The 27,078-nt window shown below is 53.5% G+C and overlaps 2 protein-coding genes across 6 annotated transcripts; one reads left to right on the top strand and one right to left on the bottom strand.

Moving 5' to 3' along the window:
* Nucleotides 1-70: 70 nt before the first annotated feature.
* On the top strand, nt 71-17,325 carry Phykpl (5-phosphohydroxy-L-lysine phospho-lyase). Of its 2 annotated transcripts, none has more exons than XM_048334345.1 (13): nt 71-195; nt 869-987; nt 2,131-2,290; nt 4,366-4,440; nt 5,221-5,308; nt 5,385-5,501; nt 6,724-6,806; nt 7,274-7,499; nt 12,564-12,718; nt 13,269-13,358; nt 14,364-14,494; nt 14,887-14,964; nt 16,996-17,325. In XM_048334345.1, exons 1-12 carry the CDS (start codon nt 137-139, stop codon nt 14,934-14,936), a joined length of 1,353 nt encoding a protein of 450 aa, XP_048190302.1. In that variant the 5' UTR covers nt 71-136; the 3' UTR covers nt 14,937-14,964; nt 16,996-17,325. The 2 variants fall into 2 exon arrangements, with proteins under 2 accessions (XP_048190302.1, XP_048190303.1); XM_048334346.1 differs by lacking the exon at nt 16,996-17,325 and adding an exon at nt 16,325-16,401.
* On the bottom strand, nt 15,070-27,078 carry Hnrnpab (heterogeneous nuclear ribonucleoprotein A/B). 4 transcript variants are annotated; one of them, XM_048334352.1, is made up of 8 exons: nt 27,074-27,078; nt 20,175-20,409; nt 19,375-19,543; nt 18,091-18,249; nt 17,796-17,927; nt 16,683-16,785; nt 15,921-16,073; nt 15,070-15,662 (listed from the first exon to the last, which is right to left on the bottom strand). In XM_048334352.1, exons 2-8 carry the CDS (start codon nt 20,384-20,386, stop codon nt 15,592-15,594), a joined length of 999 nt encoding a protein of 332 aa, XP_048190309.1. In that variant the 5' UTR covers nt 20,387-20,409; nt 27,074-27,078; the 3' UTR covers nt 15,070-15,591. The 4 variants fall into 4 exon arrangements, with proteins under 4 accessions (XP_048190309.1, XP_048190307.1, XP_048190308.1 ...); XM_048334350.1 differs by lacking the exon at nt 27,074-27,078 and adding an exon at nt 20,516-20,674 and having other exon boundaries at nt 20,175-20,414; XM_048334351.1 differs by lacking the exon at nt 27,074-27,078 and adding an exon at nt 20,510-20,661.

Raw genomic sequence — 27,078 nt, 5'->3', positions numbered from 1 at the left:
CGTGGCCGGGGCGGCGCCGGCCCGGGAGTGGGCGGGGCCTCGCTGCGGTCCGCGGGGCTTCTCGGGCCGCCCGCGCGGCGGTGTCTGGGATCTTCCTCCTCTCTGACTGACTGACTGACTGACAGCGGGCGGCGCCATGGCCGCGGATCGGCGCGCCAAGGCCGACACGCTGTCACTGAGACGGCGGCTCCTCAGGTACCGACCGCGGCGGGGTGGCGCGTGGGGGCGCGGGAGGTGCACGCGCGCGCGCGCGCGCACACACACACTCACGCGCTCACGCAGGCGCGCACGGACACGCTCCGGGGAGCCCGAGACTTCCCAGCCGCGCCTGGGCCCAGGCCGGGCGCGGGGCACTCGTTCCCGCTGCGGCCTCCCCTCCTCCCCACGCGGCCTCTGCACCCCCTCTCCTCGGGGAAATGACCTTTGCCCCCGGCCCCCTAGAACGACCGCGCCCAGCGGCGGCCCTCCTGCGTGACCTGGGCCCGGCTGGAGGGGGGGCGCGGGGACGGGTGGAAAGTTCAGACCCCGGCGGAGGGCCGCCCCTGAGCGGAGCCCGGCCCGGGGCGGGACTGGACGGGCCGGGCCGGGCCGGCGGGGGGGGGGGGGGGGACGGGCCCGGGCCGGCGGAGGGCTGGCTCCCCCGAGGGCGCAGCTGGGCCACTCGCTGCTGGCAAGGCTTGTTGAGGGCTTGTCCTGTGGTGTGGGGAGGCTGGCAGCCAGGGAAGCGGCGTCTTGCCCTCACACTTTTGCCCTTCCTAGCGAGGGAGGCCCACGGTGGGTGGGGTGGGGGTGCCACGCTTGGGCGTGGAGGGGAGCGGGGAGAGGGGGCCTTCACGTATGGCGGACAACTCCTCGCTTGTCTCCACAGCTCCTCCTGCACACTCTTTTTCCCTGAGGATCCTGTGAAGATAGTCCGAGGCCAAGGGCAGTACCTATATGACGAACAAGGGGCGGAATACATCGATTGCATCAACAACGTGGCTCACGGTCAGTATCGTTCCTCTGGCTGGCCGGGTACGCCTCAGGCCGGGGGGGGGGCGCTAATCTGTGAATCTGGCCCCCCCTAAGGTGGTGAGAAGTATTGTATTGAACAGAGTCATTAGTCATGTGCAGAGGCCTAAAGTCTCCGAGCCTTAGAACTGTGCTAAACCAACCCGGCCAGGGGCAGCTCTAGGCGTGTGGAGCCGATCCCTTTGGGGAGGCCAGCAGTGCCCACCGTGCCCTGGCCCATTGCACTTGTTGTGGCACACCCGTCAGCCCTAGTGACCATTTCACATCAGTGAAGGAAGCCGAAATGGAAATTTAGTCCTCTGCAACTGCCACAGCTGAAAGGGAGGGAGGTGCTGATTCATCCGGGCACGGTGGAAGTGATTAAAGTGGAACGTAAAAGCCAGGGCTGTAGGGTCAGCCGCCCTGGGTTTACATCCCTGCCCGCCGCTGATTGTGAGCTGCAGCTCTACACCTGTTTTGCTCATTTGCTCATAAACAGGGTGCTCCTAACCACCCACCTTCAGATGCACAGAAGCGTGTTAGTGTAAGTTGGTTTAAGTGTGTCTGGCATGTGGCAAGTTCTGCACATGTTGTCAGTTACCATTATTCTCGACTTCTTAATTGGGATCACCTCCAACCTCTACTGACTGAACCCACTGATGGTTACCCCTAGCCCTGCCAGCATCAAGCAGAAGGGCTCGAGAAGCTTCCTTAATGACCTGGATTGTTTCAGATAGGATTTCTGCCAGAGAAGTGATGAAAGTGAAGGATAAAAGCCAGGGCTTGCTGGTTGGTCACTGGTTTCTCATGCTTGTATTCCAAGCTACCCTAAGAGGCTGAGATTTTGAGGATTGTGGTTCAAAGCCAGCCTAGGCCAGAAAGTCTTATCCCCAATTAATTACCATAATAAAGTTTTTTATCATTACCCCAATCCCAGAGAATCTTTTTGTTCCTCTGGAATCTCAGGAGCTTTCTAGGTCTTTTCTTTCTAGAGCCATGGTTCTCCCCTCTGTCTTCAACTCTTCTCTTTCCACTTCTCCCTTCTGAATAGCATCTCCCCCTAGTGGGGTTTGCCTTTTGGGACTGAGGGGGGTCTGCTGGGACTGGCTAAGTGGAGTTGGCCATATGGCCCTTTTGCAGTCGGGCACTGCCACCCTGTTGTGGTTCAAGCTGCACACGACCAGAACCAGGTGCTCAACACCAACAGCCGCTACCTGCATGACAACATCGTGGATTTTGCACAGAGGCTGTCGGAGACCCTGCCGGAGAAACTCTGTGTGTTTTATTTCCTGAATTCTGGGTAAGTGGATTGCTGCCAGCCCCTGACAAGAAGGCAGGGCCTGGAGAAGAAGGTCACCCACATGGGCACGGCACAGGAAAACCAAACAAGTATAGGCTTGGGGGCAGAGGTTTGCAGCTACCCAGATGCGTATGCTCTTGCTTTTTCAGTCGGCTCTAGTTTCCTTCTGTTGGTGAAGAATGCCATTGCCTCTCTTGCAGGAACATTGTAGGGGCTTCATGAGGTATTATGTTCCTTTAGTTCTGCCTTCTAGATACAGCCTAAAGTCCCTGCTCTCAGGTTGCTCATTAAGAAACAGAAACATCAAGTGATTCTGCAAAGAAATAATAGAATTACCAAGAGGGGTAATTTTCTGGAGATTATGGGATAAAAAGAGGCCTAACGCAGCAGAACATCTGATCTGTCCTGGGAGATGGGGGTTAGGGAAGGAGGATGTTGAGCTGGGGCTTAGCTACTAGGAAGTAGGGGAGGTGTAGAGGAGGATGCTTCTGCCCCATTGGAGGTATTCTGATCAGCCCTGGTCATCACGAAGAAGCCTGTGTGCAGGCCCAGTGCTACAAAGGGCAAGGTGCTCCCACACACTGGAGGAACCAGAGGAGGGAAGAATGTGAGCTGACAGTGCGGAGGGAGCCAGAGCCTTATCAGTCAAGAGAGAAAACAGTTTTTCTCCTAAGAGCACTGAGAAGCTAGTGGAGGGAGTTTTAATCCAGGTAGATGGTATCAGATATGGAAGATAAGGAAAAGAAAGTGGATACTGGGGCAATGTGGGAGGTAGTGGTAGCTCACGTGGGCAGGGGGAGTGGGTAGCAGAATCAGGCAGATGATCATGTTGTGTCAGAGAATGTTCCAGAAAATGGTAGTGGTGTTTGGATTATGGTAAGGATCGTGGTCAACATCGCCATTTATCACATGCATCTAGCCGTTCCTGAATAACTTGATCAGAAGTCGAATTTCCTATCTTCTACTGGTAAGGAAAGGAGCTGGCTAGGAGATGATGAGGCCTTAACTGGAAGCACCTGGGAAGAGCAGGCGGCTGGGCCATGGGGTCCGTGCTTCCTCAGGACCCTATCGGTCCTCCCTGTTGGCTCCACCAGGCTTGATCTGTATAGATTCCAGTGGCTTCCCTTCCCACTAACATTCCCCTCCCCTGTACTGGGGTTTGAACTCACGGGCCTTGAGTTGACTTGGCTTGCTTGCATGGCTGGCACTCTATTGCTTGAGCTATGCCTCCAGCCTGGCTTTGTAGCACTGGGCCTGTGCCCCAGCTGTTCTGTGTGGTGATTCCCAAAGATGAAGTCTCTCAGACTTTTCTGCCTGGGCTAGCTTCAGACTGTGATCCTCCAGGTCTCAGCCTCCAGAGTAGCCCGATTATGGACCTGAGCCACTGCCATCCAGCCTCTGGTGGCTTTCTATAAAGGTGGCCAAATCCAGTGGCCTTGCTGCCCCTTCACCAGTCAGCACATGTGGCAGGCTTGCTGTTCTCTCAGGTATGCTTTTGTCCTCTTGATTCCAGGTCACCTACCCTCCTGATGTCTCACTTTAGGCTCTAGCCACTCCTCTGGTCTGTCAGGCTGGTGCTAGGCCATTTTTCTCTGAGTCTCTCCCTTTGGGAGCTCATCCATTCCTTTGGGATTTCTCTATGATCCATGTGCTGTAAAGTGGATAATTTTTATCACGGGCCAAGGTGCTCCAGACTCAAGGTCCTGACTGCCCATTTGACATGTGACAAACAGCTCCAGCTTGGCCTGTCTGTACGTAGTCACCTTGTGCTGAGATTGGAAGAACCTCAATTTCCAGGCCATCCATCTCTACTACACAGTGAGACCCTGCCTTAAAATACAAAAAATCCTGGGGTTTTGGCCAAACCCTGCGTTCACACTTAGAAATATGAACACTGTTTGGTCTTTCATGGCTCATCAGAGTGTAAGTTGGGGGCGAGGGATGTGACATTTTCCAAATGAACAAGCAGAGGCTGTCCTGAGAAGCTTCTCGCTGGTGCAGAGGCTCCTCCATCCTGCAGGGTTTCTCTGGCAAAGCCCCTGGGTGCAGTTTCATGACCACCTTTTCTGTTGTAGGTCAGAAGCCAATGACCTGGCCTTGCGGCTGGCCCGCCAGTACACAGGACACCAGGACGTGGTGGTGGTAGACCAGTAAGTACAGCTCCCAGCTCCGCACTGCCCAGAGCCTGGGCCCACAGACTTGCTGGGAATCCCAGAGGCTCTGGCCTGCGGTGCCTTAGGCCAGGAAGGGGAACCACCTTGAGCCCCTGGGAGCAGCATGACACACAGGACCTGGCTTCAGACTGTTGTGGACAGGGAGCACTATGTAATGTCAGATATTTAGATTGCAGCTGCTGCTCCCTGGTGTCCAGTGTATCAAGGCCCCGCCCGGCCCAGGCTTTGAGCATTAGTGCCTTGGAGATTCATTATAGCCCTGAAGGAGGCCTCCTGCCCCCTGCTGACAGGACGAAGTCAACTGTGCAGGATCGTTAGCTGAGGCCAGTGGGCCTTCTTGGTGGTGTCTTCCCCCTGCCCCCACACTGGGTCAGGAGGCTTGAACTCGGCCTGGGCACTGTCCCTGAGCTTTCTGCACTCAAGGCTAGGGCTCTACCACCTTGAGCCACAGCACTGCTTCCCATTTTCTGGTGGTTAATCAGAGATAAGAATCTCAGACTTTCCTGCCCAGGCTGGCTCTGAACAGTGATCCTCAGATCTCAGCCTCCTGAGTAGCTAAGATTACATGCATGAGCCACCAACACAAGTTCAGTGAGCCATCTTGCAGGAAGTCTTATCTACTGTAGGCCCAAGGCCTTACACAGCCCAAGGGCTGACCCAGGGCCCATGTTGTCCTGAGAGGTGGGTGGACACTGCTCAGGACGAGGCCCAGGAGTACATGCCCAGTGGCCCTGAGCCTTGCCTTCCTTGCCACAGTGCTTATCACGGTCACCTGAGCTCCCTGATCGACATCAGCCCCTACAAGTTCCGAGACCTGGATGGCCAGAAGGAGTGGGTCCACGTGGTATGTACTGCCTGCACAGGCAACAGGTCGGTGCTGGCCCCCAAGCAGGGATGACTTGGTGGTGTCACTCTCTCAGGCACCTCTCCCGGACACATACCGAGGCCTCTACCGAGAGGACCACCCCAACCCAGCGGAGGCCTATGCCGAGGATGTGAAGCATGTGATCGCCCGTGCTCAGGAGAAGGGCCGGAAGGTAACCACATCCACACCTGGGCCTGCCATGAACGGCACTGCCCTGCCACGGGAAGAGGCCTCGTCCTTGTGGCATCTAGTGTGGGAGCTGCTTAGGTGCCCAGCACTTGGAGCACACTGAGGAGAGCATGGATGGAAGTACAGCCAGGCAACAGCTGCCCGGGGCTCCGAGTGGTGAGGCAGGGATCTTGGAGGAGGTGCCGGCCCACCCCATTAGCAAGTGAAGTTAGTGCAGACAGGGTGGGCACAGGAGGGGAAGGGCCCCTGGGCAGGGCCAGGCTGAGCGGCTAAGGAGGCAGGCAGGACCTGAATGCAGGGGCTCCGGGTGGGAGGGCGAGCAGACCTGGCCCTCCAGACGGTGCGCAGGGCGGAGTGAGTGGGGTGGGCCAAGGCAGGGGGTCCTGAGGATGCAGGGATCAGCTTGGCCAAGGTGGAATGTGGACAGAGAACAGCACCCACCACTGACAGTAGAGAGGGCTGTTGTACCTGGGGTGTGGGCTCTTTGGAGACCCCTCTGCAAGAGTGGCAGGCCAGATATGGCAGAGAGGCACATGGGGCTGGCAGGCCAGGTTGGAAGAACCAGATCAGGGAGGCCTGGCCTGGGGGTTCGGATGTTCAGCAGCAGAGTCTGTGGGACCACTGAAGAGCGGCCCCCTGGTGGGCAGGGGCAAGGCAACATTTCCCAGAATCCTGTGGCCTGCAGCCCTGACATGGACTCGGGAGCAGATCCAAGGCAGAATTCAGCCAGGCAGTCACTGCTCCACCCAGCAAGACAGGGCCAGAGACTCGGGGTTGATGTGTCCCCCCAGAGGCCCTGAGAGGGACAGGAGGGGTGCTGGGTTGAATGGCATCTGCTGAAGGCCATGGCAGAGACAGGCAGGTCTGCAGCCAGGTGGAGAGGCTGTTGGTTGAGACATGTCACAGCTGGAAACCAGGCTGCATGGCTGCCTGAGTAAATGAGGGATGGGATGGACTGAGGATCTGGACGTTCTGTCCCCAGCAAGAGCGATGACAGACGTGTGGTCACCAGAGAGGGACGAGGAACAGGCCTGGAGGGGAGGGGCGTGCCAAGTGCCAGGGGATGTGGGCATCCAGGGGATAAGGTCACAACCCCTCAAGCCTGCTGAGGAGCGTGAAGGAGCCTCTGCTTAGAGGTAGCCCTGGGTGGCACAGGCGGAGGCCGTGAGCTCCTGGTGGCTCTCCTGACTCTGGTTTGTCCCCAGATCGCAGCCTTCTTTGCTGAGTCTCTTCCCAGTGTTGGCGGGCAGATCATTCCTCCTGCTGGCTACTTCCCCCGAGTGGCAGAGTGAGTTGGTGGTCGGGGTCTGCCCCAGGGAGGACAGGCTGTAAAACTGGGTTCCCAAACTGTTCCAAATTTCAACGACAGAACTTTTTGAAACAAAGCCTTTTGTGTTTTTTGCCAGTGCTGGGGCTTGAGCTCAGGGCCTGGGCACTGTCCCTAAGCTTCTTTTGCTCAAGGCTAGCACTCTACCGCTTGAGCCACAGTGCCCTTTCTGGCTTTTTCTGTGTATGTGGTACTGAGGAATCAAACCCCAGGGCTTCATGCACACTAGGTAAGCACTCTACCACCAAGCCACATTCCCAGCCAAAACAAAGCCTTTAAAATAAATGATGTCCCCAAGGCCAGCCATTTGTCTGTCCAACCTCCCCTGCCCTCCGTGTGACAGCTGGCAGGGCCAGGTTCCAGAGCCCCAGAATCTCCCAACCCCTGGTGTAACCCCTCTACCCACAGTTCCCTGTTCTCCCCCACAGGCACGTCCACAGAGCAGGAGGGGTCTTCGTGGCAGATGAGATCCAGGTTGGCTTTGGCCGAGTGGGCAAGCACTTCTGGGCCTTTCAGCTGCAGGGGGAAGACTTTGTCCCTGACATTGTCACCATGGGCAAGTCCATTGGCAATGGCCACCCTGTTGCATGTGTGGCCACCACCCAAGCTGTGGCGAGTGCATTTGAAGCCACTGGCGTGGAATACTTCAACACAGTAAGTGCAGGCTCCAGGGCAAGGGAGGGAGGGCCATGGCTCTGCTAGGCACCTATGATGGGCTGATCCCAAGTCAGTGAGGGCCATGGGCAGGCTCGGGGCCCAGCAAAGGAGCCACGACCTGATCAGTTTCCATTTTACTGTTACAAAACATCCTTAAATACAACTGTCAGTCAAAAGCTGCTGCTAAGGGGGCTGGGGATATGGCCTAGTGGCAAGAGTGCCTGCTTCATATACATGAGGCCCTGGCCCTGGGTTCAATTCCCCAGCACCACATATACAGAAAATGGCCAGATGTGGCGCTGTGGCTCAAGTGGCAGAGTGCTAGCCTTGAGCAAAAAGAAGCCAGGGACAGTGCTCAGGCCCTGAGTCCAAGCCCCAGGACTGGCCAAAAAAAAAAAAAAAGCTGCTGCTAAGGGATTGCCTTACAAAAATACTTAAGAAAATGCAGAGCCCCTCTCCCTCCAGCAAGAAGCTGCTGTGGTACACCAGGCCTTACGGCAGGTACAGGGTCTCACTGTGCTAGTTCCATGCACAATATAATGTGCTCCGATGGATTCATTTCCTCCCCATTACTTTATATGTACTCTGGGGATAGTCTGTGTAGGCAGTTTTTCTTCAGAGTGAAAAAGGTTAGGGACTTGTAGGGAATTGCTAGGTCACAGGGTGGGTGCGTACCCTCAATTTAAGATCTATTTCCCAAGTTTACAACTTATCCCCTCACTGGCAGTATAGAACTTTCCATTTTTTGCCAGTCAGGGTAGTAGCTCCCGTGGTCTTGCTCTTCTCTGGCTTCAAATTATAGAAAGCATCTCTTCATGTTAGTTGGCTATATATTTGGCCTTCTGTGAAATGCTCGCTTGCATCTTGTTGGGGCAGCACTGCAGTTTGAACTCAGGACCTCACACTTGAATGGCTAGCAAGCTACCATTTGGGCCAAACCTCCAGCTCTGCTTTTTGCTAATTAATCAGAGATGGAGTCTCTCAGACTTTTCTCCAGATCTCAACTTCTGGAGTAGCTAGGATCAGAGCATGAGCCACCAAGGCCCAGCCCACCCCAACCCCCCACCCCCATTTTAAACTTGTTAGTGCTTTTCTTTTGTGGGAGTTGTGTCTAGGTCGGTTTCAGTGTTATGTATGTGTACACATCCACATTTTTTAACACTAAGTCCTTCAAAACTTTGGACTCTCCTTAATCTACGTTTATTTTGGTGTAGGTTGTTTTGTGAATCAGGAAGCATTTCCTCATGTTTTTCTTGATATGACACAGCTCTGTTATGCAACCCAAGTTCATACAAATGGTCAGCTTCAGGGCACTTCTCACTGTAGTTTTGGTCAATGTGTCTACCTGTGTCTATTATTTGCTGTTAGCTTCCTAATATGCTCTTGCATTGGATTAAAAAGTCTCCCTCAAAGATGGGCGTTGGTGGCTCACACCTATAATCCTAGCTGAGATCTGAGGATCATTGTTCAAAGCCAGCCTGGGGCTCAAAAGTTGAGCTTGAACTCAGGGCCTGGGCGTTGTCCCTGAGCCTATTTGTGTTCAAGGTTGGTGCTCTACCACTTGAGCTGTAACCCAAAGAGGTAGAGCACTAGTCTTGAACAAGAGCTCAGCCTCACAACCAACAACAGCAAAAAATTCGTGTTGTTCTGGTGTTTGATACAAGCTCTATGTAGCCCAAGGTGGACTCAACTTGTGATCCTCAATCCTCAGCCTCCCAAGCGCTGAGATTGCAGGTGTAAACCACCACACTCAAAAACCTTACCTCCAAATAACAGTAGCTGTCTCCTGACACTGAGCAAATTCCTACACTAGCTGAACACAAGTTAGACATTGGGCATACTTGTTCAGTTTATAGGAATGCGTGCTTGTCCATTCTAAGGTCGATGTTTGTGGCTAGGGGTGTAGTTCAGTGGCAGAGCATGTGGCTCTGTGTTCAATCTACCACCACAAAAAAAAGTCCTATTTGATATTCATATTTCCAATACTAAGGTTTAAACTCAAGACCCTGCACTTGGTTGGTTTCCTTGTTGGCCTGATGGTCTAGTTTGAGCCATGCCTCCAGCTTGGTTTTTTGCTGTTTTGTGGTATGTTTTAGGTGCCAGTACTGGGGCTTGACCCCAGAGCCCAGGCACTAAGCTTTTTCACTCAAGGCTAGCACTCTACCACTTTAGCCATAGCTCTACTTCTTCTATTTTGGTGGCTAATTGGAGATGGGTTGAGGATCCTCAGATCTCAGCCTTCTGAATAGCCAGGATTATAGGCATGAGCCACCTTGCTGGTTATTTTTTTAAATGAAGTCTAAGGGACTTTTCTGCCTTGTCTGGGTTAAAACTGTGATCCTCTAGATCTCTGATTATGGGTGGGAGCCACTGGTGCCCTGCTTTTGGTATCATAGCAAGAAAATCCAAATTTCTGTGCAGGGAATGTGGCTTAGTACTGTAGAGTGCTTGCATAAGCCCTGGGTTCAATTCTTCAATACCACATAAACAGAAAAAGCCGGAAGTGGCACTGTGGCACAGTGCAAGAGTGCTAGCCTTGGACAAAAGAAGCTCAGAGACAGTGCCCATTCCCCGAGTTCAAGACCCAGGACTGGCAGAAAAAATTCAAATTTCCTTAGTTACTAAGCAATTTTACTATTATTAACAAGGAGTTTATGGGGTTTTGCCTACCCTCTCCCATAGTGCTGAGGACCAAACCAGTCTGTGCATACGCAAGACAAATCTAACTTGAATGTGAGGCATTGTCATTTTATGCAGTATTGTTTTCTTATATTTTACTTATGTATTTTGCACCTATTTTCAGAAGTAAAATGTAACCAGAATTTTTCTTGTAACTTAAGAGCACTCTACCATTTGAGCCACAGAGCCACCTCCTGGTGGTTAACCTCTGGTGGTTAATTGGAGATAAGACGTCTCATGGGTACTTTCCTGCCCAGGCTGGCTTTGAACTGTGATCCTCAGATCTCAGCCTCTTGAGTAGCTAGGATGACAAGTATGAGCCACAGGTGCCCGGCTGGCATTTCCTTGCCTTCCATATAGCCGAGATTTTATTGCACATTTTGTATGTTTACCTTCTGAGACTTCTAGCCCTGCTCTCAATTACTCAGCTGTGTCTATTCCGTCTTTTCCTATCTATTTCAACTAGTGAACTTTCTGTGTTTCTGGCTCATTGCCAACATGTGGGATTGCTGCCACCTTCTTTCTGCTCCCAGTTAAAAAAAAAAAACCACCTATTCACCTGCCTTCTTTCCAGATGCTGCTCTTGGAAGCGCCTCGCCCTTGAGCCTACTTATGGGCCACTGTCTTTGCCACAAAGGAAGGCTGGATAGGTCCCACTGAAGCAAGTAACGAGTTAAGGTCACAAGGCTCACTTCTCTATGCAGTAACTTATCAGGCAATACTGGGTTACTACACATCTCTGGCCAGTCACCACTCTACCTTAAACCTCAGGGTTCCCCAGTGCTTGCTCTTCATCTGCTTCTGTTGCCCTCTGGGGTGATCATGGGGGCGGGGTAAACACCTACAGTTGATGTAGCAATGTTTTAGTAGGTAGGCTGAGCACACCTTTTATTAGTGCTGGGCTCTATGCATGTGTGGGCAAGTATTCTACCAGTAAGCTACACTTCCAGCCCGACTCTCCATCTTGAACCTGCAGGTGAGCACCCATAAGCCACAAATCAGGAATCTAAAACTTTCTTTTGCAATACTGATGGTTGGTTTGAGCTTCACACTTGGCAGGTGCTCTATCATTTGAGCTATGCTCCCCCAGCCTTGAAATCTGGAACTTCATGAATGCCAACATCACTCAAGTTTTAAGTTGCTAAGCAACAGTGCCACCCAACTGTGATCCCAGCAGAGGAAGGATTCTGAATTTGAAGACAGCCTGATATAGCAAAACCTTCTCTCAAAAATCCCAAGTTTTGGAGCATTTTTTTTTTTTGTTACTTAACCTGTATTTAGCTGGGCATGCTGGTTTGCACCTGTAATCTTAGCAACTTGGGAGGATGAGGCAGACAAAAGTTTCAAGGCTAGGGCTAGAAGTGTGACTTAATGCCTACCCTGGGAATAGGCTGAGTTTAGTCCCCAACACTGGGCAGGAAGGGGACACAAATGTTAAATAGGACTGGCAGTGTGTGCTTACAGACGGTACCAAATGCTGTGGGTGTAAAAATCAGCCAAGAATGTCATATACTAGTGGTAATATAACACAGAGTCACCGCTTTAGAAGTGTTTTACAAAGTCATACATTTATCACATAACCTACTAGAGTTCTACCTTCTCCTAAGGGATACCTGAGGAATATGAGGATATAGGGTTTACAAATGGCTATATATACATATATATTCACAGGTTTATTCACAGTTACCAAAAAACAAAATAACTCAAGGGTCCATTAACAAATGAATAAACAAAAAAAATGAATGTTCACACAATGGATTATTATGCAACACAGTGAACAAACTAATAATAACAGTATGGATAACCTGTTGAGCAGAAGAAACCAGGCATGAAAGGGCACCTATCCTATGATTGGATTTCTACGGCCTTTACAGGAAAGGCAAAGTTGCAGTGAGAAAGCAGGCAGTGGCTACCGAGGGCCAGTGAGGAGGGTGAAAATATCTGGAAGCGTCACTGTGAAGGGTCTATACATTTGCCATAACAGTAAATTTTGTATTTCGTTTGCCAATCCTGGGACTTAGAACTTGGGACTCTGTCCCTGAGCACCTCTGTGCTCAAGGCTAGCACTCTATCACTTGGGCCACAGCACCACTTCTGGCTAGACTTTATATTTTAAAACTAATGTATTTAAATTGCAAGCCTATTTGTGAGCCCCCTGTTAGAAGTGAGGGGACCCATCCCGTGCTGTGGATCTGGGCCCAGGCACACCACCTCTTCTTTAGTCTTCTTGCTTCCCTGCTACAAAGCCTGGGTAATCACATAGCACCTGGGGAAGATGGACAGCCAGGTGAACTCTGGGACGTTTGTGTGCCTGTTGCAGCCCTTGTAAATGTGCGGTGATCAGTATGCTGAGAATCTGACATGCCTTATTTCCTGGCTCAGTTTGGTGGCAACCCTGTATCCTGTGCTGTGGGCCTGGCAGTCCTAGATGTCTTGGAGCAGCAGCAGCTCCAGGCACATGCCACCTGTGTAGGCAGCTTCCTGATGGAGCTCCTAAGGCAGCAAAAAGCCAAACATCCCATCATCGGGGACATCAGGTAAGGTTCTGGGGGTAGCAACTAACCAACACCTGCCAGGACCCAAGTACTTTGTGTTTGTTTCCTTTGTGTTTGTCTGCCTGGGGTTTACTAGGGCTACCAGAGGCAGCCCTCCACCTGTCTACTCTTTAGATAAGAGGAACTGAGAGGCTCTGCAGGCTCGGTCCTATCATCCTTGCTACTCAGGAGACAGATCTACAGCCCAGGCAGCAAAGTCCATGAGACCAAAAGGCTGGAAGTGGAGCTGCGGCTCAAGTGATAGAGTGCTAGCCTTGATAGAAAAAGCTCAGGTCCTTACATACACAAAGTAGAGGCAACTGAGACTCACCCTAGCCAGTTGACCATCACCCCTCTCTACCCACACCTGGAGACCCCTTCTCTCCTGAAATAAGAGTCTAAGAAACAGATTCCACTCACCCTATTTCCAGGGAACAGAAAGAAACCAAGGTTAATGGGGGGGGGGGGGGTTGGAGTGGGTGCGGGCACGGGGCAGCATGAAGACACAAGGGTTGTTGTCCCTCCAGTACTACCTGAGATGTCTGTTCTCCAGGGGCATTGGGCTCTTTGTGGGTGTAGAACTGGTCAGAGATGAAGCCACAAGGACGCCAGCCGCTGAAGAGGCCAAGTACCTGGTATCCAGGTACTTTTCTCAGAACACTATGGGGTTCCCCGCCTGGGGCAGGGAATGGGGGTGGGGCCACGCACCTCCAGCACCTTGGGCCTGAGGTTGAGGCAGCTGATTCGTGTACCCAATGACTGGCGATCCCAAACCCAGGGCAACAGCCTCTGCCAAGAACCCGAGACAACCCAGCTCAGGTACAGTCCTTATGTAATTTCATAGACCAAAAGCCAGAAACAGCTTTCCCAGAGGTACACTTGAGGCAGTAAGATGAAGGTTCTATTCTCCATTCCCGGCTCTCTCATACACACAGAAAAACCCTCTGATGTCTTACAAATTGTGAAGCATGCACGCATGGTCTAGTACTAATGCACACTCCTCCCATGCAGATTTGAGCCTTCCCCTTGCCTCAGTGGCTGCTAGCCCTGTCAGCACACACTTCTCCCAGTGAGCCTTGGGATCCTGAATGGTCAGGTAGTAGTATACACAGCCAGATCCCAGGCTAATTTCACCCCACACACTGGAGCACGCTAGCATTCAACCCGCTATCACCCATCTGGGAGGCAGGAGCTACATTTGGCCCAGGGTTGTTTGATTCTAAAGTCCAAACCTTTGGCCTGGAAGTGTGGCTTAATGTGCCAAGTTCAAACCATAATTCATTCTGGTGGATAGCACCTCAAATAACAGGACCAGAGCCAGGACGGGCCCCATCCCATCCTCCACCAGGGATGCCTAATTGTACCACTGGGAGCCTCAAGTGGGGCCCTTGGGCTCCTGGCCAGCCTAAGCTACCTGACTCTGGATGTTTTCCACTTAAAAAATGCTGACAGTACTTGTTACAATCTAGTGACATTGCAGGCCATTGCTAACCTTGGTGTTGGCTAGCAGCTCCAGGGGTAGGAGGCAAGGCCCATGGGCTCAAGTAGGCCATAATTGACAGACCCAAGGGTGAGAAGTACTTTAGCAGGGGAGCCAGAGCCCTGGGTTCAACACTGCCAGGCTGATCGTGGTGCCCTGTCCTTACAGGCTCAAGGAAAACTACATCTTGCTGAGCATTGATGGTCCTGGGAGGAATGTCCTGAAGTTTAAGCCCCCCATGTGCTTTAGCCTGGACAATGCACGACATGTGGTAACCAAGATGGATGCCATTCTGACAGGTGAGGTTGGAGCCTGAATAGCAACAGGCTGTGTACGTAGAAGCCAACCTGGGGTCAGAAAGCTATACTCCCCAGCCCTGCCCCAGGAGCCTGTGCCTGAGCCAGTATATCCCCTGGATGGTAGAAAAAAATGCAAGGCCAAAGCTAACCTGGACTTTGGGAGACAAGGCTCCCCAAGAAGAAAAGTAGAAGCTCAGAGCCTGGGGCTGACCTATTGCAGGAACTTTTTTTTTTTGTGGGGGGGGGGGGGTGTCCCTGGACACAGCTTGGGCTTTAAGGAAATTGCCAGATCATCTCTATGGTCAATGATGTGCACACTGCCAGTCTAGTTGGGACAGTGAATGCAGCTGAGAAAGGTGACCCAGGGTAAAATGCTTTTTATCATCTTTTAGATATGGAACAGACAGTGAGAAGCTGCGAGACCCTGAGGCTCCGGCCCTAAGCTGGTTCCCAAATCAAGCATTCTCCAGGTGAGTGCCCTTGCTTCTATGGTTTCTCACCATCTATAAGCTCACAACATAGTCACTGGTGTAGTAAGGGTGCACAATACCTTTCCCACACTCACCCAGGCTTAGTAAGGGTTTTTAAATTTTATTTCAAAAGCTTGGATAGCTTCAATATCCAGGTCGTGGCAAAATCAGGACACGTGTAAAATACCTTACAATACATTAGATTCCCAAAAGGTACCAAAAAGTACAGTAAAATTAACACTTCCATTACAGGAAATGTGTGACACAAATAATATAAAATTAAAAGGTGACACTGGTTTCCTAAAATGCAGTTTACTCTTTACAACCAGGGTCCACAGGTCTAGGCTGCAGATGAGCCAAAGGAAGCAGACCCTCCAATCTGGTTCTGGGTAACCTGGTAATAAAAGCCCAATGCCGCTCTGGCCTGAGACACCACACGCTGCCTAAAACAACTAGAGCTCTGGAAATAGTAAACAGGAGAGTGATTTCCAAGGGGGGAGTTTTAAATAAGATGCACATGGGACAGGCCATAGAAAGTTTGCCAAGGTAAATTTGGTACATAATTGTGTTCACTCCGTATCCAAACAAAGCGTGTGCGGGCGTCAGTTGGCCGCTCCTGCTGCTGCCTCAGTATGGCTTGTAGTTATTCTGATGGCCACCGCGTCGCTGGCTCTTCCCGTAATTAGCACTACCCTGACCTGGGGATAAGAACAACGTAGCAGCGACTACTTACGGAGCATTTACCCTGTGCCAGGTGCTTGACACACTTCCTCACAGGAGTCTCAACAACCCTGTACAGTAAGGCTCACTGGTCCCGGAGCCAGAGCTCCATCCAGGAACTCCAGTGCCTGGCTTAGCCAGGCCTGTCTGATTCCAAAGCCCCTGCTGCCAGCGGCCCCTGCACTGTCTGACCTGCCTCCCCTAGGTAGTTAATGGGGCGTCCCTCTCCTACTTACTGTAGTCGTAGCCGGGGCCGTAGCCGTAATAGCCATAGGGCGAGTAGTCGTAGCCGCCATAGCTGGGCCCGTAGCTACCAGCGTAGCCTTGCTGGTAGCCGTAGCCCTGGTTCCAGTAGTTGCCGTAGCCCTGATTCCAACTCTGACTCTGACCTGTGGGGGGGAGCAGGGCACAGGGGCCCATGGACCATTTAGCACACGCAGGAGCTAGGATGGAGGAAATCCTGCCCTTTGGGTGGCGAGGTTACTATGGCAACTCAGGCACAAGCCAAGGGGCTACTTTTCTGGAGTAGAGGGCCCTGGGCCCAGCCCTATACCTACCTGAGACCCAATCTGGAGGCCAGAGTGCTAGCTTTACTTGGAGTAGAAGTGGCTTACTCAAATCACCCCACCCTTCCTGGCAGCTTGGCCTTGAAAAGATGCAGTTCAGGCTTTGGAGTCAGAGGGGCCTGGGATGGAAGGAGGCAAGCGCCTGGCACAGCTCTACCTTTCTGCCCATGGATGTACCAAGACTCGAGGACAGCCACAGAGCCAAGCACCCACCATGCCCCCTGTACCCCAGTGCAATGCAGATGCCCCCTCTGCCCTAGGGCCCCAAGCCACAGGAGTGAAAAGAACAAGCTCTTCATCCAAGGAGCCATAATAGCACAAGCACATAGCCCCCACCCGGAAAACTTCCCACTTCACACGCTGTCTGCCCACCTTGCTACACAACACCAGAGGCAGGCACACAGGACCTGTCTTCATCCACATTCCACTTACCTCCACCACTGCCTCGGTTCCCTCTGTTTCGGTTCCCACGGCCCCCAGAGCCATACTGCTGCTGCTGATAGACCTCTTTGGGCTGGGCCACCTTGATTTCACACTAAAAGCCAAGAGGATAGGAAGTCAAGACCTGCGAGATGGGTTTAGGACAGTGGGGACTATACAGGCAGGCCACATCTACACTAGAATCTCCTGGAACCACAACTAAAAAATCCCAGTTTGGAAGGTAGCAGAGGATGGGGACAGGGCAAGAGGTCAGAAGACCCCCCAGATTACCTAAAGACTTACTTTTATTTTTCTTTTTTTACAGAAGATACTCATCCCACTCAAATACTCTCTTGAGACTATGACCACCACCACCTTACAGATAAAGCCTGCGGCTCAAGGGTAGGGCCACTTTATTGTGGATAGACTGTATGCCTACAACTTAAAATTAGTTACAGGCAGTTCTGGTACACACAGTCTCCTCCACACACAAACCTGCTCCCCTACCACGTGACTTTTCCTATCCTACAGCATTAAATATGGAATGCAGCCAATTGCATACACTTATTTCCAAGACCCAGCAGCAGTTCTTACTGCAGTGCACAACTCCAGCCCACTCTACCTGTCCTACCATGCCACATCTTCAACTCCTAACTGCAAGGCAGAAAGCTACATACTACTCTTTAGAACTCACTGTATAGGTTCACTTCACTGCATATAACTTAACATTTGAGGTCAAAAGAAAACCCTGGATTTAAGCTGGCCAGAACCAGAGTGAGAGGACTTCTGCCCAGGAAAGAGTTGCCCAAAGGGACAGACACGTGGAGAAAATAGGTAGAAACCTTTGGAGCAGGAAAACTTCACCAGGAAGAGATGAACTGTGTAAACAGATTCAACTAGGGGCCAAATAACATCCTGGACTCATTCCCTCACTTGAAGTCAGAAACCAAAAAGGCTACTGACCATGTCTGCTCTTTTGTCCTGCCCCAACCAGGGCAGCAGACAGATGAGATAGCAAAGGTATGACTAATCCATCAAGCCCTCAGAAGTAGCCCAACCTACCCCATACCTGCAAAGGCCAGCTCACCAGCAGTAGGCCTAGCACAAAGACCTGGGACACCTTACCTTGCTTCCACTGATAGTATGGAACTTTTTCTCCAGAACCTTTTTCACAGGATCTTCCTCTTTGAAAGTGATAAAAACAAAACCTCGTCTTTTGTTCAATTTGGGATCCATTGGGAGTTCAACAGCCTCAATCTGTTAACAACAAAGTTTAAGTCCAAACCTCCCATAGCCAAAAAATACAGAGTACAAAGAAAATAAGCGGTCAGGCAGAGTTCCATCCAAACTGAGGGAGGCATTGCCTGGACCAGGAAACAAGTGCCTCAAGACAGATAGCAAGCCACTCCTCTAGACTCACCTTCCCAAACTCGCCAAAGTACTCCCTGATTTTTTCCTCTGTTGCTTCAGGATTCAGACCCCCTACGAAGATTTTCTTCACAGGGTCCTTCTTCATAGCCATAGCTTTCTTAGGGTCAATGACTCGGCCATCCAACCTGTGCTCCTTCTGGTCTAGGACCTGTTTCAAACACAGCAACATCACCTTGGAGGACCTGAGTCTCAGGACTCTAGCACTCAAATACACAAAATGTACTTCAGCTTCTACTATGTGCCAGCTTGGACTTTTCAACCCAATTTTCTCCAAACCTGCACAGCTGAGATTTACCTAACACTTACAAATCAGTCCTCATTCCTAAATAAGCCTTTGGCCCAAGCTGTGCACCCTTCTACACATGTACAACCAGCTTGGAGCTCATCTTCCAGTAAACAGCAGTGATTAAGAGTAAAGGAGGGGGCTGGGGATATAGCCTAGTGGCAAGAGTGCCTGCCTGGGATACACGAGGCCCTAGGTTCGATTCCCCAGCACCACATATACAGAAAACGGCCAGAAGCTGCGCTGTGGCTCAAGTGGCAGAGCGCTAGCCTTGAGCGGGAAGAAGCCAGGGACAGTGCTCGGGCCCTGAGTCCAAGGCCCAGGACTGGCCAAAAAAAAAAAAAAAAAGAGTAAAGGAGGGGGGCTGGGAATATGGCCTAGTGGCAAGAGTGCTTGCCTTGTACACATGAAGCCCTAGGCTCAATTCCTCAGCACCACATATATAGAAAAGGCCATGCTGTGGCTCAAGCGGCAGAGTGCTAGCCTTGAGCAAAAAGAAGCCAGGAACAGTGCTCAGGCCCTGAGTCCAAGGCCCAGGACTGGAAAACAAATAAATAAATAAAAGTAAAGGAGGAGCTAGGAACATATTCTAGTGGCAAGAGCGCTTGCCTTGTATACATGAAGCCCTGGGTTCAATCCCTCAGCACCACATATATAGAAAAGGCCAGAAGTGGTGCTATGGCTCGGGCCCTGAGTTCAAGCCCCAGGACTGGGAAAAAAAAAAAAAAGGAATCTTCCTCTTAAACTTCGCCAAACTTGAGTATTTGCTTTTACCCCCTATGGATTGGGGCTTATTCTCATACAATAATACTCTCCCCATAGGTAAAGTATATATATAGCACCATACTCAGGAAAAGTGACATAAAAAAATCCTGTACCACTCCAGCACATACACCCGCTTTTTATTGCCCCCTCGAAAACAATGTAGCCTTTCTGCTTGTCCTAAACCACTGCAGAGCACAAACCGGTGGTATACAGTACCGAGCTTACCTTCTCCACACTGGCAGCATCTTTGAAGAGAATAAACCCAAACCCTCTTGACCGTCCAGTGTTCGGATCCATTTTTATTGTACAGTCAACGACTTCTCCAAATTTAGTAAAATAGTCCTTTAAATCTTTTTTGCTGGTATCCCAGCTCAGACCACCAACGAACATTTTTCTGCAATGGTAGGGTGTGAGACACGACAAAAGGTCTTAAAAGAGCTGAGACTGGCCCTGTGGACAAAGTCTGCACCCACCTCTGGGGTCTGCGGAGTGCCAACCTTGGCCGTGTGTTGGGCCTCTGCAGCCCTGCGCACTCAAGCTAAAACCAGCTTCTAACAAAGAGACACCGCAGGCCGAGGGAACGCACACGGCACCCTGGTCAGTCTGCGCCCCGGCTGCTCACAACTGGGAACCCATGTGTCCTACACGCTCGCGTCTTAAGCGCCACCTCCCAACGACTCGAGGCTGCCCGGGGGCCGGGACGCACGGGGTTCGCGCATGGCCCCACCCCCTGGCAGGAGGAGGAAGGCCCGAAGCCCTGCGCGCGCCAACTCCGCCCCCGCGGCCCTCGCCCGACCAGGCCCGGGTTCCTGCGCTTCCCTCTTCCGGGCCTCGCCGCCCGGGGAAGCGCGCTAGCGGCTCCGGGGCGGCGCCAAAGTCCACCAACAAACTCCGGCGGGTGCCGCCGCGGCCCGGCGGTCGGGAGCGGATCCCCCGGGCCGCCGCCCCTCCCCCCGCCGCGTGGCGCCAACAAAAGGCGGCCCCGGAACAAAGGCGGCGCCCCGGCCGCCCGCGGCCGCACCTACCCCGCGTCCTCTTCGTTCTTGCTGGCGTTGATCTGGTCGCCCTCCGCCCCGTTCTGGTTCCCACTCGGGGGCGCCGCGGCCCCGCCTCCGGGCCCCGCGGCCGCCGCCTCGGTGCCGGCCCCGGACGGGGACTCGCCTTCAGGGGCGGCCTCGTGCCCGTTCTCGGTGGCGGCCGTCGTCTCCATGGGCTGCTCCTCTCCTGCGTCCGACATGGCAGGCCAGGCCGCGGCGGCTCCTGCAACGAGCCCCGCGGAGTGCGCGTCAGGCCCGGCCGGCGCCCGCCCGCCCGCCGGCCCGCCCTCCCCGCCCGCGGCCCGCAGGCCCCGGCCGCTCACCTCGCCGCGATGTCCCCACCCGCCGGGGAAGGTGCCGCGGGCTCGGCTGCGCTCAGGCCTGCGCTACCCGGCTGCCCCCTCCGCCCGCCGACCAGCCGTCCCGACCGCGCTTCCTCCTCGGCCGCCGCCGCCGCCGCCCCAGCCGCACTCCGCCCCGGCCCGCGCGCCGCCGCTGCCTGACAATGCCGACTCGTGGCGCTCTTTATAACGCCGGAGCCCGAGCCGCCTCGCAACAAGCCGTGTGCGCATTGGCTGGCGCCCGCCCGTCACTCAGCCTCACGCTGGCTTCCCATTGGCCGAGGCGCCGCGCGCGCGTCCCGGAGTCGGGCGGGCTCGGTCATCCTTTCAGAACGCGCGCCAGTCCGGGCTTCGCGGCCGGTTCCGGTGGGTCGCGCGGCGGCAGCGCGCGCCGCCCGGCCCGCCCGGCGCCCCAGCTCAACTACTGGTTGAATTTGGGGTTTTTCTGTTTCCCTTCAAATCCATGCATTTGTTGCTAGCATTTGGTTTTTCAGAAAAATATGCCCAGGACCACCAAGGAAAGCACGCTGGGATTTGGAGAGGTGAGACTAATGGCCTATTTCTAATATTAAAAAAAGAAGAAAAAGGGCTGGGGATATAGCCTAGCGGCAAGAGTGCCTGCCTCGGATACACGAGGCCCTAGGTTCGATTCCCCAGCACCACATATACAGAAAACGGCCAGAAGGGGCGCTGTGGCTCAGGTGGCAGAGTGCTAGCCTTGAGCGGGAAGAAGCCAGGGACAGTGCTCAGGCCCTGAGTCCAAGGCCCAGTACTGGCGAAAAAAAAAAAAGCAAGCCAGGAACTGACTGGTGGCCCAGGCCTGGAACCCTAGCTACCCAGGAGGGCGAGATCTGAGGGCCGAGGTTGGAAGCCAGCAGGTAAGGTGGGCCTGGGAGGGCTCCAGGCCGACGCCCCCACCTGGTTAAGTCTCCACCCAGTTACCTGGGTGACCGTCCCCCTTCCCGGAGGTCACATCCTCATTCACCCGGCCACCCCTCCCTGCCCCAGAGAAGGCAAGGCCGCCCCTACTCTCTGGCCAGGCAGTTGGGGAATAAACTTTTCCTTCTCCTTTACCGGCTACCTACTTTAAAAACCTGACAATCTCCAGTTAACCACCCAAAAGCCAGTAAGTGGAACTGGCCCGTGTGCTACAGCACCTTGAGCAAAAGAGCTCAGGAAAGCCAATCAGGATTATAACCTCCAAGCCTGGAGATAAGTGAATGGCCACACGACACAAGTAACTTTCACACTGAAGCCAGGCCAGAAGTGAGGGGCTGAGAATTATTTTTCTCATCTGGGCTCTGATTTTTCTAGAAAAAAAATAAATCTGAAATTTCGGCTATATGTGCACTGCAAGCACCCAGATTGAGCAAGTGTGCTCTGGTTCACCCCCCAGGCCCACTTAAGCTCTTTACTTTGCAGGTAACAACCTTGGTGACAAAAGGAAACTTGATGGTAAGACTTTTTTAGTTTCATCGCAGTGACTAAAAGACCTAACAGGAACAAAGTAGTAAAGATTTATTCTAAGCTGGGCCTGTAACCCTAGCTACTCAAGAGGCTGAGATCTGAGGATCCCAGTTTGGAACTAGCCTGAGCAGTTAAGTCTGACTCTTATCAATGAACCACCCCAAATCTGGAAGTAGAGCTGTGGTTCAAATGATAGAGTACCAGCATTATAAAAACTACGATTCAGTGCCTAAGCCCTAAGTAGAGCCCCAGTACTGACACCCCCAAAAATAAAAACTGGTTGTTTCTAACTACATGAATGAATGTTTCTTCTCTTTCTTTAGGAGCTGGAGGGCCCAGAGCTCACCTGACCTCCCCTGACCTCCCCACTCAGGGCTTCTCCCTGCTCCTTGCCCGCCCATCCTCCCAGCATCAGGACCCCCTAGCTCCACCCAGAGGAATCTGTGTAAAGTGCAAGTTGGGTCTTGTCCTCCCTGGCTGGCTTCCGGGGTTCTGAGGAGGAAGTCCTAACCCCAATGGGGGTGAACGCCAGCGAGCCATTTGCAGCTCTTCGCAGAAGTCAGAGACCCCACTTGTCTTTGGGTCTTGGGGGCTGCAAGGTTCCAAGCTTAGCCAGTGGAGACCAGGGACCTCCCCCTTGGATAGCATGTGTTGTGCATGGTACACCCCCCTCCTGGAGAAGAGCTGGGCAGCCCGCGTCACATTCAACATGGACTAGAAATGAAGGTGCACTGTACCCAGTGCTGAGACTTCAGGTTTCGGTGTCTAAATGCAGAATCACCTCACCTGATCGTTTGATAAGGCTTTGCTGAGTATCTTTTACTTGCTAGAGGTTCCTCAGTTCTAGCCTGCATTCGAGCCTTTGTACTCCACCTGAAACTTTACCTGCCAAGCCAGGCACCAGTGGTTCACACCTGTGACCCTAGCTATTCAGGAAACGGAGATCTTAGGACTAAAGTTCAAACCCAGCCTGAGCAAAACAACAACAACAACAAAAAAAAAAAAACCAGTCCCATCTGTGTAAGATTCTTATCTCCAATGAAACCAGCAAATGCCAGAGTGGAGCTGTGGCTCAAATGGTAGAGCTCTAGCCTTGAGTACAGAGAGACTCAGGGACAGAGCCCAGGCCCTGAGTTCAAGCCCCAGGACCTGCCAAAAAAAAATGTATCAGTCTTGTAGAGTCTTGTGTTTATGCTTCCGTGCTGCCTCTAGGCGGAGACCCAGAGGACTCGCTTCAGCCTCAGCTTCTGATTACATGGCGATTTGAACATCTCTCCTCAACTGTCCCCAAGACATTTATCTCCAAAGCTGAGCCTGTGGCCAGCTGTCGTGACGCAGGCATGTAGTCTCCGCGACTCAGGAGGCGGGAGGGAAAGATCAGGTCAGCCCGGAAGGCCAAGTCCAGGCTGGGGAGCAACAGCACTCTCCTGTCTCGAAAACAAAAAGCATCCTGAGCACGTGATCGTCCTGAGTCTGGGAACACAATGGCTGGGCGCCCCCCTGCACCTCCTCCCTCATACGGGAGCTGCCCCCCAGCTCTGAGCACGCCTCCTGTACTGTCTCCCGCACCCAAGGACGGAGCCCTGCTCATGAGGGCTGAGGCACAAAATCCAGGTTTCTGGGGACAGCCCTGGGCGGCCTCGCCAGCAAGCAGAGCAGCTGCTCTGGGCTGAGCACGGCCGCCGGGAGGGGAGGGGTCCCCTGGCTTGTCCCTCTTCCCTGCACAGCACACAGGAAGCCCATGGCTCTGGGGGGGGGGGGCAGATGGCACTGGGGAGCCCCAGCCCAGGGCCAGGCCGGCGGGTGGAGGGCAGAGAGGCAGCGTAGCACCAGGGGCCGGCCAGCCGCTCCCTCCGGCTTCCCGGGGTCCCACGTTTCTGCCATTTCTGCCGGGAACTGGTCAAACCACTTGCTTGCAGGAGGCCGCAGCAGGCAGGTCAGGCTTAGAATGGGAGGTACAGGCCTGATGCCCCCCTGTCCCCAGGGCAGGGTCCTGTCCCTCCTGCTCCTCCAGGAAACTCAGGCTTCTGGCCACTCGCTTGGTCCCCTGGGCCCCACCTCAAAGCCACTGGTGTAGAAGCCTCCCCTCCCTCCCACGGCCCCCCCCCCAGGCCCCACCAGTGACGGTGACACGTGACCACTGCCCTCAGGCCCAGCAGGCTCGAACACAGAAGACGGGAGTCAGAACTGCAGGCCCAGACAGACACAACTGGCCCCAGTGGGGTCCCATGATCCCCGACATGTGAGGGCCACTGCAAGGCCCTGGCTAGAAATAACCACGTCTAATAGCGACATATAAAAAATAAAAAAACTACAAAGAACCAGATGTGGGGATGGAAGGTGGCTCGGTGGTAGAGGGCTTGCCTGGCATGTGCAAAGCCCTGGGTTCGATTCCTCAGCACCACATATATAGAAAAACAGGAAGTGGCGCAGTGGCTCAAGTGGCAGAGTGCTAGCCTTGAGCAAGAAGAAGCCAGGGGCAGTGCCCAGGCCCTGAGTTCAAGCCCCAGGACTGGCAACCACAACAACTAGAACCGGGTGTGGTAGCACACCTCTGCAGTCCCCGCACTCAGGAGCTTGAGGCAGGAGGATCCTGAGTTCACAGCCAGCCCAGGCTTCCTGAATGAGGCCTTCCCTCTGAGTTGTTTTCTGTTTGGCCTGGAGGCACTGGATGTCAAACCCAGGGCCTTGCTCGCACCAGAGGAGCGGCCCCCGTCACACCTGCCTCGTCTCCAGCCTCAAGATCTTGTAACAGAAATAAACAATGAAGTAACGACTGGACAGGCTGGGTGCTGTGCCCACCGAGCTCACCTCCGCCTCAAGAACACCCACGACCCATGCCGCGACACGGCGCGTGAGTTCACCTGCCATCTCCACAAACGTCAGGGTCTATCGGCGCAAAGTCGCAGACGATCAAAGTTCCTTTCATTGCGGGCATGTGATGTTCTCATCTACACGGTGTCCCTGGCATGCGCCCCCAAGTCTTTACTCGGGGGTCTCTTTGGGGCCTGGGCGCTGTCCCTGGGCTTTTTGGCTCCAGGCTGCCACTCTACCACACGAGCCACAGCGCCACTTCTGGCTTTTTGGTGACAAGAGCCTCACAGACTTTCTCCCTTGGGCTGGTTTTGAACTGTGATCCTCAGATCTCAGAATGAAGCTGGGATGACAGGCGTGGGCCTCCAGGGCCCAGCGAGGAATGGACTCTGCATTCTGTAACCGCGACCCTCTGTACTAAACAATAAAAATAAGATCTGCAAGTGACAGAGCGCTCACCTTGAGCACCGAAGCGCGAAGGCAGCACCCAGGCCCCGAGTTCAAGGCCCAGGACCGGTGCGCACACGCGCACACAGGCTGAGCACGTCGCGGCTCTGGGGCTTTAAACAAGTCACTCTGCCCACTGACACCTCAGCTTCCTCCGTGGAGAGCCGGGCTGTGGCCCCGTCCCCTCCCGCTCACCCCACCGCCGACTCCCCCTCCTCCTCCTGCACCCCTCCCTCAGCCAAACCCCTCCGCTGTGCTCCCTGCACAGGATAGCCCCCCCCCCCCCCCCGCTGCAGCCAGCGATCACCCTGGGCTCCGTCCTCCCAGGACGCCCCCCACCGTGCCCGGCCCCCTTCCCGCGCCCCGGGCCCGGCCGCAGGATTTCCAGCCTCCTGGGGGTGGTCTGTCTGCTCACGGCCACGGCTCGGGTGGATCCCCGGGTCTGGGAGTGGGCAGGCCTCCTAGGCCGCGGCTCCAGACCCACAGCCTCCAGGGGACTCGGCCCTTTCCAACAAGCTCTGGCCATCTCCCGGCCCCGGCGTGGGGGGCCCGGGTGGGGACACACCTTTCTCCAGGAAGCTGCAAGCTGACAACTCAACTTGGCATTTCAGGAAGATGGCTTTGATTGTTTTCTATTTGTGTGTGTGTGCATATGTGTACACACACACACACGCCAGTACTGCGGCTTGAACTCAGGACTTGTGCGCTGTCCCTTAGCTTTTCCGCTCAAGGCTGGTGTTTGAGCCCCAGCTCCACTTGTGGCTTTTGGATGGCTACTGGAGATAAAGTTCTCACGGACCTTTCTGGCTGGCTTAACCACAGTGCGCTTTGTCCCCCAAGGGAGACTTTCCAAGACCCCTGGCAGATGCCTAAACCGAGGACCACACTTGTGTCCCAACAACCCTCAGTATCCCCGGGATGGAGCCCGGGCTCCTACCCTCTCACAGAGCAACATCTATGGGTGACGGGCTGGGTACGGTGACTCCTGTTTTAATCCTAGCTACTTGGGAGGTACAGACAGGAGGAACACAGCCCAAGGCTGGCCAGGGTAAAATCAGGAGATTCCATCTGCAAAATAACTAAAGCACAGAGGACTGAGGGAAAAGACACTGTTCAAAAGGAAATGTACTCATTACCTGACTCATGTCATTGTAATCCTTCTGTATATCACCTCTGTAATAACAATAAAGTAAATTAATAAAAAACAACAACAACAAAAAGGGCTGGGGGCCCTGACTACAAGTCCCAGTTGGGGGGGGGGGCGGGGAACCCTGTGGATGCTTGAGTCTCTTCTATAAAACAGCACATCAGTGTTCATATACAGCCTGCCCCATAGTCCTGTACACTTTCACCTCTAGTCACCTAATACACTATAGACCCAACATAAATGGGTGTTATACCGTATTGTGTAGAGAATAATAACCCTCAAAAAACCTACACATGTCCTAAATATTTATTAAGCAGCAATAGAGGTACAAAGGGGACTAAAACATGGTAAAAAAAAAAAAAAAGATGGAACAGGGCTGGGGATATGGCCTAGTGGCGAGAGCGCTTGCCTCGTATACTTGAAGCCCTGGGTTCGATTCCCCAGCACCACATATACAGAAAATGGCCAGAAGTGGCGCTGTGACTCAAGTGGCAGAGTGCTAGCCTTGAGCAAAAAGAAGCCAGGGACAGTGCTCAGACCCTGAGTCCAAGGCCCAGGACTGGCAAAAAAAAAAAAAAAAGATGGAGCATATGCGCAACAGAAAGCAACACACAAGGGTCACTCAACCACAGCAGTCACAACAAAAGCGCGTGAGGAAACCAGGAGATTACTTCCA

The sequence above is a fragment of the Perognathus longimembris genome, chromosome 25 (assembly GCF_023159225.1).
Source record: "Perognathus longimembris pacificus isolate PPM17 chromosome 25, ASM2315922v1, whole genome shotgun sequence".
Classification (NCBI taxonomy): Eukaryota; Metazoa; Chordata; class Mammalia; order Rodentia; family Heteromyidae; genus Perognathus; species Perognathus longimembris.
This window is presented reverse-complemented; position numbering and strand designations above follow the sequence as displayed.

What these genes read in the sequence shown, in the direction of transcription:
- Phykpl (XM_048334345.1), top strand. Translation starts at nt 137, where the DNA reads ATGGCCGCGGATCGGCGCGCCAAGGCCGACACGCTGTCACTGAGACGG. An exon ending in CATCAACAACGTGGCTCACG is followed by an intron (nt 988 to 2,130) that starts GTCAGTATCGTT and finishes GCCCTTTTGCAG; the next exon opens with TCGGGCACTGCCACCCTGTT. An exon ending in AGAAGGAGTGGGTCCACGTG is followed by an intron (nt 5,309 to 5,384) that starts GTATGTACTGCC and finishes TCACTCTCTCAG; the next exon opens with GCACCTCTCCCGGACACATA.
- Hnrnpab (XM_048334352.1), bottom strand. Translation starts at nt 20,386, where the DNA reads ATGTCGGACGCAGGAGAGGAGCAGCCCATGGAGACGACGGCCGCCACC. An exon ending in AAGAACGAAGAGGACGCGGG is followed by an intron (nt 19,544 to 20,174) that starts GTAGGTGCGGCC and finishes CTACCATTGCAG; the next exon opens with AAAAATGTTCGTTGGTGGTC. An exon ending in CGGCCCCGGCTACGACTACA is followed by an intron (nt 15,663 to 15,920) that starts GTAAGTAGGAGA and finishes TCTTATCCCCAG; the next exon opens with GTCAGGGTAGTGCTAATTAC.